We start from the raw sequence: 8676 nt of genomic DNA, 5'->3' as shown, positions 1-8676 counted from the left end.
TTTCGAGTTGAATATGAATGTCGGGGCTTCCAGACACTCGCATGTCACCACACGAGCAGTAACGAGGCATGTTGGATTTGAACTGTTGTTTTTTTACATCTGAAGATAGTTCACTAATGTTTTCTATTGTATTCGGTTCAGCTACAACTCTGTTTACCCCTGAAACTCCAAATGTGTTTTGTTGGAGATAATGAGTGAATTTTCATTTCTGGGTGATCTCTCCCTTTAAACCTCGATCGAGTCAGAATTAAGTGCACACGAAGAGAAAAATTTAAATCTTTCCCCCCCAAAAATGCATATGCTAGGTTTCGTAAATCACGTTTTAAACAAAATACATATTAATGGCCGACATGCTCCTCGTTATCAACCGACATACCAATATGTCAAATGAAGGATTTGAATACTGCTCTTCTCTATGAGGGCAGGCTAATGGCTAAACACCTGCTGGGTCAAGTACAATAAAAGGAAGTAGGATTGTATAATACAAAACATTTAAGATTAAACACACAACAGCTTCACAATCTTTTGACAGCATCCGAACACTGATGTTAACGGAGCAACAATGGCAAGATTAGATAAGCTTTGAATTGACTACTACTAGAAAATATGCCTTCATATTGGCCTTCAATAGCGTGGTGGTGTTGCAGTGTGTTTCCATCGTCCATATCTCAAGACAAGGTCCGTACAAGAAGTAAAATAAGAAATTCACAGCAATTTTCAATCAGGAATGAGTGAGGGAGGGGGGTGGGGTGGGGGGGGGGGGGGGGTTGTTGGGTTCTAGAAGTTTCCCCTTCTTCTTAGAAACGTCAGTACCCAGAACTCTGTTCAACAGATCCTCGCAGAAGGTCATCATCCAGTGACCATTTGAATGGAGACTAATAATCACGTCAACAATAATAAATAAATATGTAGAGACACAGGAATGGAAAGACAAAGTTAAAAAAAAAGGAGTGGAAGGCACCGTCCAGCCGAGGAGAAGGTGGAGGAACGGACGGAGAGATGATGGAATGAAACACTTTGCTGGTGTGTCCTTCTGTGTCCTCATCAGGAGACACAGAACCATGAGGATTCATTCACGTCACTGTCTTTAAGGATCAGGAATCACCTTTGATTTGCTCGATCTCCTCAGTTACTTTTCAACCTCAATTAGATTTCTTGCTTGAAGAAACTGATTCAGTCACATTATTTCCCTCTTTTGGGGGAATTTTAACCCATTTAGGCCTTTAACACTGGAAGCATCATAGAATGGTGACAGTCATTGTGAAAGTTCAGTCTCTGTAGTGCTGTTTCCCTTAAAGTCCAAGGTCCGCTGCAGTCATCAGCTGTCCCGCCCCCCCCCCCCTGTCAGCCGTTGTACTGCTGCTGGTAGCGCCGGTTCAGCTCGCGCAGCTCCTTCTCACGCACCCGCCGGGCCTTGTTGGACTTGGTGGAGCGGCTGGAGCGAGTGGACTGGGCCGACTTGGTGCTGTGGCAGCGCGAGGACGCCCGCTTCAGCAGGTTCTGAGATATGCAGCGCTGCAGGTTCTTCATGGAGGAGGAGGCGGCCATGCTGACGACCCAGGGGTGCTTGAAGGCCTGGCCGGCGGTCAGACGCTCGCTGGGGTCCACCGTCAGAATCCGCTCCACAAAGTCTTTGGCCAGGTTGGACACACTGGGCCACGGCTGGAGACATGGAGACAGACGGGAGACATGTCAACAACAAGCTGAGTCAGTGCCAGGATTGAACCAGTGGTCTCCTAACTGAGGTGTGGGCTGCATCACATGGCAATAACCAAAGGAAAATGAATTGTTAAAGTTATTAGTTCAGTTTGTGCTGTTGATGCTATGAAAAGTCTAAACTGACAAAACTGGTTAGGCAGAAAACTGGAAAATAATTAATTAAACATCAAAAACCAGAGAATATATGAAATGAGACATAAGACGTCTACTGAATATTTTCTAGAGATGTAAAAATACTCTGCTTTGATAAATCATAGTGTATAGATAGATAGATAGATAGATTGATAGATAGATAGATTACTTTATTCATCCCCGAAGGGAAATTATGTCGTCATAGCAGCCGCTATATTTGACTACAATAAAATAGAATAAAATAAAAAATATTGAGGTAGAAAGAATAAAAACAGAAACACAAGATAAATAGGTAGATAAGGTGCAGTGGCAAGATGAGGGGAATAGTACTGATGATATGATGGTAATGTTATTGTTAGACAGTATATAAAAATAGTACAGTATATATAGTATATAATATAACATAATATATATTTATATATGATAGTAATTATACCAATATAATAGCATTATATAGTAATAATGGCAGCAACAGTATATATAATAATAATAATAATAAAATGTACACATGTATAAATATGTGTATATACAAGAATATACAAAGAGTATGATATAATATGATATGATATATATATGAGGTATAAATATAAGTATTTGACTATAAAATATATCATGATTCATTTCTTTTGTGAACGTAAAATAATGCACTTTTGTATGTGTGAGTATCTGTTTGTAGACCAACTATGTACGGATAATTATTTTGTTCTTTTATTCACTTATACATGTACATCATTTATTTTTGTAATAACTAAGCTCCCTCCCCTAAACACAAGAGGGCAGCAGAGCAATAGAAAGCTGATAATGTCCCGTCCACTAAAGACAGTGCTTTGTTGTTGTGTTACGTTTATGGTACACAATGTGACTTCTTAGATTTTGATAAATTGTCAGACTTGTTATTGAATTTCCTGTGTCTCTGAAGGTCAAGTTTCCATGTGATCATATGTGAAACAAAATGTCCTTTAAATCAGATGCATTGGGAAACATCTGTGGAGTCTGTTTGGTATTAATGACGAGTCGTGAGTCAAAACCTCCGACAAACACTTAAGAACACGACTCTACATTTTTTGTGTGTCCAGGCTGTGATTCATTCCTGGACTGCAGCTTTAAACATGAACATTATTTGTCACAGCTGTAAAAGAACAAATCCCTGAGGGAAAAAACATTAGAGTCTGCTCCATCTCTCACTTAGAAGCTTATATTAAATACCTCATGAATGCAGAATCATCACAGCAGCACAATTTTGCTATTATTTCATATTCGTAGAGATTAAAACGGTAAACAAGGAGACAAACCTCTTTTTCATTCAGGGTTATTACTTTACTATTTGATCCCCTCAGCTAAAAATCTGGGTTTGTGTGGGTGATTTGTCAGATCTGACTTTATCTCACATGTCAGGTTCAAATCTGGACTCATCCACAGACTCGAACTTACACCTCAGGGTTGTGTGCTTCACTCAACTCCCCAAGTTGCACTAAACATCCACATCTGACTTTGATGGAAGTTTATAAAACGTATAAAGTGTATTTTGTCAGAATTAACACATGAATTGTTGAGTTATGGCCGATAACCTGTACTGTGAGGTCCCAGTGACCTTTTGACACCAAAATCTAGATAGATAGATAGATAGATAGATAGATAGATAGATAGATAGATAGATAGATAGATAGATAGATAGATAGATAGATAGATAGATAGATAGATAGATAGATAGATAGATAGATAGATAGATAGATAGATAGATAGATAGATAGATCTAACACCGCAGATGAGATCTATCTATCTATCTATCTAGATTTTTGTGTCAAAAGGTCACTGGGACCTCACAGTACAGGTTAGTGGCCATAAATCAACAATTCATGTTTTAATTCTGACAAACTACACTATCTAGTGCAAATAGTCATTTGTATCAGATATAATAAAACTACCTGCGTTCCTAAAGCGTATCCCATTCACAGCATCGGGACAAACATCAGGTTACACCGACCTTTGACCCCCAAAATCGAGTCTGTTCATCCGAGAGTCCGAACATTTTGTAGAAACGAGAACCTGAAAACTTAAAGCCTCCAGCTGGCGCCACAGGAGCATAAAAAACCGAGATGCTCCGACTCCTCCCTGTGAAATACGACCAAACCACGGAGCTATTATCTGCCTGGAGAAGCTGTATGTGGGGCAAACATTAACCGAGGGCCTCTTTGGTAAAGCCCACTTGCAACATAAACATCCCACGCTCTGAAACAAAGGAACTGACTACTCAGCATTCTCCCAACTAGACACACAGATAGAGCATAAATTACTGTGCACACACACACAGAGAGAGAGGGAGGGTGGGGGGGCATATTGACTTAGAGAGGAGGAATAAATGAGACTGAGGTAAAAAAAAAAAGTACATGAGGTCGAAAATGGACATCGAATGAAAATGGAGGCGTTAGAATGGTGCCACCTCACAGGAAGAGCTGAACTTGTTGGAAATTTGTTGACAAAGCCTCATGTGGTGTGAGGAATGTTGTGTGTGTGTGTGTGTGTGTGTGTGTGTGTGTGTGTGTGTGTGTGTGTGTGTGTGTGTGTGTGTGTGTGTGACTTGCATCTACTGTAACTCCTCACCTCTCCGGAGAAGCTGTACTTCCCCTTGAGGATTTGTCGGTACAGCCGCATGCGGTTGTCGTCCTCGAACGGCATGGTTCCACTCAGCAGGATGTAGGAGATCACGCCCAGCGCCCACATGTCCACGGCGTTGGTGTAGGGCTTCCTCACCAGGATCTCCGGCGCGATGTACTCCGGCGTGCCGCAGGTGGTCTTCATCAGACACTCGTCGCCCTTCTTCCTGCTGCTGGCCAAGCCGAAGTCGGTGATGATGATCTTGGAGTCGGCCCCTGGGTGGTAGTAGAGCAGGTTCTCCGGCTTCAGGTCCCGGTGAGTGATCCCCAGCGTGTGGAGGTACTTGACGCCGTCCAGAACCATCTGCAGCACCCGGGTGGCGTCCCGCTCGGTGAAGGAGCCGCGAGCGATGATCCGGTCGAAGAGCTCTCCTCCGGTGGCGAGCTCCATCACCATGTAGACCCGCTCGGCCGTCTCGAACACCTCCATCAGCTGGATGATGTTGGTGTGGCGAACGCGCCTGAGGACACACAGCTCGGACTCGCACACCTCCCTCCCCTCCCGGTAGCGAGTCTCGATCATCTTGATGGCGTACGGCTGCCGCGTGCTCTTGTGTTCCACGCGAACAACCCGGCTGAAACTCCCTCGTCCAATCAGAGCCTTGATGTCGTACTTGGCCGTGACCCGGGGATCGAACTTGGCTCGATACTTCGCCACCTTCTTGCGCTGAGGGTCCGACAGATCGGACGGGTCCTTGGGCGGCTGGGCGGAGGCGGTGGGAGTGGCAGCTTGTGCCTGGGCCTGATATGGGGAGGCGGAGTCGGCCTTGTCACCGCCCCCACCCCCACCCCCGCCCGTCTTGCTTCCAGTGCCATCCCCTCGTATGAAGTGCTTGAAGATATCTGTCTGGGGGGGCTGCGGAGGATCAACCTGAAAAATCAACCAATAATGTTATTCTAAAAATATAATTCACATTCAATAACAAACACAAATCTTGAATAAGTAACAGGGCTGCTCGATTATGGAAAAAATTATAATCACGATTATTTTGGACAATATCGAAATCACGATTATTCCAACGACTATTAATATGTGCCCTTATTCTGAAGTCTATGCTTTATTCTTGAAATGACTATAACCGGAAGGACCAGTCACTTCCGGTTCTGGTTGCTTTGGGGGAAGGACTGATTGTGGACGCGTCTCTTTCGAAAAAAAATGCCAAATAATCGTTTCAACTCGTTTATAGTTGTTTGGAGATCGTTGGACCCCATAATCGTAATCACGATTAAATTTCGACTAATCGAGCAGCCCTAATAAGTAACTAGATTCACTAATTAATGAATCTACAGTAAAGTTGTCCAGCTTGACAACGTGATGATAATAGTTTTCTCTGCTTTTATATCAATGTTTTTGTGGGTCTGACAAAACAAGAAATCTGAAGATGTCACCTTGGGCTCTAAGAAGTTGTGAGATGCATTTAATACATTAACATTACTTTTAATAGATAGAGAACATCATCAACTTATTATAAATTACATTACTGTGTTTCTCTACCGACCTTTTTGACCAGGTCCAACTGAACGTCCCCCGGAGGCTCAGGGAGGACCTTACTGTTCCTGCACCCCATCACATCACCGTGGGCCGCTGCCCATCCAGCCACGCAGGCCCCCAGGAGCCCGGCCTCATCACCGCTGCAGCAGATCCAACATCCAGGCCGTACCCACGCCGAGTCACAGGGTTCATGAATAAAGCTGATCACACCCCCTCAGGTCCCGACGAGCTGGCATCAGCAGTCACAGCTCCTGAGCACGAGCGAGACGACCACTTAGATCCAGTTTAACAGCCGAGGAGCTCATGAACGCATTTTGCTAATCACGCCGGGCGTCTCTACTCCCACAGCAAGTGCTTTACCACCGGGTCACAGCTTTCTTCTATAGACCTGTGTTGATGGGTCTTATGCCCACACACAGGAGGGGGGGGGGGGGACCTCAAACCCCTTGAAGAAGCTACCAGGGCCCCATCTCAGATGACGTTAAAATGTTACGGGTGGGTTTGGATCCTCGATGCACAAGGAACGATTGATCAGGAGAAGAGCTTGTTAAGTGTTGTCGCCTTCAGCAGAAATGCATCATGGTCCTCAGGATTCACGCAGAACTTCCACAACCAGTCGAACCATCAACTGAGCTGGGATCCATCGGGAGAATCTGCAGCGTCAGCAGCGGTGGAACAGCAGATAGAGCAGCTCCCCTGGAGGATCACAGCGGAGGGAGGCTCTGGAGGGAAGAACGGGAAAATGCGATATGAAACTGGAGACTTCGCGGTTTCGGGCTCGACAGAAACACGGACCTGCACCGTGTCTGTGGATATATTACATGTCAGGATATACGCTGAATCCTGACATGGCGACAGCTTCCTGTGAACATTGTGTGCACAGGAAGCTGTTGCCAATAAAGGAGAACTTATTTTAAAAGTCAGCTCGTGCAGGGTTTGATCACAGACATGTTTTAATTTGTCATTTTAAAAAGAAAAAACCTCAATAACCAGAAGTTTTGTTGGAGTTATAATTAGAAATATTGTGTAATAAATGTGTAACAAATGACTTTACTTTGTCAGACATGAAAACAGCTGATTAAGAAGAAAGCTCCTTTAAAATCAAGTGATAACATAATATAATAAATGAAACTAGTACTCTGTGAATGAACTGAAGATACTTTACAGTGAGTTTAAGTTAAGTTCAGTTAAGTTAAGATAAGGCCTGAGCCATGTCACTGGGTTTTCTCTCTGCACCAGAATCATCCTCAGATCATTTCGTTCAGCCACGTATAGAAACAATACGACTGTCGGTAAAAACATCCACAATCATTTTAACCAAACAAGTGACAAAGTGCCTGTGAGGCTCACCTCGTAACTTCGGAGCCTGTGTTAGCATGCTAGCAGCTAGCGGCTAGCAGAAGGGCAGGACCCGCCTCCTCACCCCACTCTCACTCCGCGGAGCTCTCCATTTTCACCCCGACTTCACAAACAACTCCTCCGCGGCTCCGGCGGGGCAGCGCCGGTGTCAGCGCCGGACTTCGATGCTCCTCGGCCGGGGAAGTGTTTCCGAGAGAGACGAGGCGGCTGGAGGAATGAGAAAATAAAATATAACGGTAATAAAAACAGAGTCAGAAGTTGGTCGCTCCCCCGGACGGTGTTTTTCACTCAGGACCCAGATTCCCACAGACAGAGGGACGGGAAGCCAGGGAATGCAACGCGGGGCTTCCGCTTCGTATTTTCAAAATAAAACTTTTAAATTCCTTCAAGCAACATTCCTTTTTACAGAGATGGAGGAATTAACCTTTTGTTGTTTATTTATTTGGTGCTCCCTATCTATCTATCTATCTATCTATCTATCTATCTATCTATCTATCTATCTATCTATCTATCTATCTATCTATCTATCTATCTATCTATCTATCTATCTATCTATCTATCTATCTATTCATCTATCTATTCATCTATCTATCTATCTATCTATCTATCTATCTATCTATCTATCTATCTATCTATCTATCTATCTATCTATCTATCTATCTATCTATTTATCTATCTATCTATCTATCTATCTATTCATCTATCTCGCTATCAATCTATCTATCTATCAATATATCTATCTTGCTATCTATCTATCTATCTATCTATCTATCTATCTATCTATCTATCTTGCTATCTATCTATCTATTGTATGACTATTTGTGTAAATACACTACATTAGAGTCAAATCCCTAAATAAAGCTGATTCTGATTATCTCAAGGGTTTTTATGAAGTTTCTCAAGAAACAATACGATTTTGGATTTTGGATCCTGGAGGACTGGGACAAGTAGACAACTTCTCTGATGGAGGATATTTTAGCTTAATTTCTGGATAGTGGGGGGGAAGCGGAGAGGTGTTATCCTTCTCGACACACAGTTTATTGTGTAACGCTTGTGTGTTGCATGTGTGTAAAGGAATGAGCAGAAGGCATCATACACATAATCTTGGGGCACATAATGTTCTAGTTGAGAGAAGACAAGTTTGAGAGGCTCCCTTTTTGGCCTTGTGCCCCCCCACTTTGGTGACAGCCAGAAATTTAGTGTATATGCATTTTCTAGATGCCACACACCACACATTATGAAGATGAATATTAATGTTTTTGGTATTTTTCAACAACCCAGGGTTGTGCCTTTGTTTTATATTGAAGGCCCAAACGTACA

General features: G+C 43.3%; 1 protein-coding gene across 1 annotated transcript; it reads right to left on the bottom strand.

Annotated features, from left to right (window-relative positions):
• Window positions 1–781: 781 nt before the first annotated feature.
• On the bottom strand, window positions 782–7656 carry pskh1 (protein serine kinase H1). Its single transcript, XM_061076972.1, has 4 exons — window positions 7348–7656; window positions 6005–6719; window positions 4453–5376; window positions 782–1662 (listed from the first exon to the last, which is right to left on the bottom strand). The coding sequence occupies exons 2-4, from the start codon at window positions 6071–6073 to the stop codon at window positions 1345–1347; spliced, it is 1311 nt and encodes a 436-aa protein (XP_060932955.1). The 5' UTR covers window positions 6074–6719; window positions 7348–7656; the 3' UTR covers window positions 782–1344.
• Between the last annotated feature and the right edge of the window lie 1020 nt (window positions 7657–8676).

The sequence above is a fragment of the Limanda limanda genome, chromosome 8 (genome assembly GCF_963576545.1).
Source record: "Limanda limanda chromosome 8, fLimLim1.1, whole genome shotgun sequence".
Classification (NCBI taxonomy): domain Eukaryota; kingdom Metazoa; phylum Chordata; class Actinopteri; order Pleuronectiformes; family Pleuronectidae; genus Limanda; species Limanda limanda.
Note: the sequence above shows the minus strand (reverse complement) of the source record. Positions and strands in the feature narration are given on the sequence as shown.

What these genes read in the sequence shown, in the direction of transcription:
- pskh1 (XM_061076972.1), bottom strand. Translation starts at nt 6,073, where the DNA reads ATGGGGTGCAGGAACAGTAAGGTCCTCCCTGAGCCTCCGGGGGACGTT. An exon ending in AGTTGGACCTGGTCAAAAAG is followed by an intron (nt 5,377 to 6,004) that starts GTCGGTAGAGAA and finishes TTGATTTTTCAG; the next exon opens with GTTGATCCTCCGCAGCCCCC. An exon ending in AGTACAGCTTCTCCGGAGAG is followed by an intron (nt 1,663 to 4,452) that starts GTGAGGAGTTAC and finishes CCATGTCTCCAG; the next exon opens with CCGTGGCCCAGTGTGTCCAA.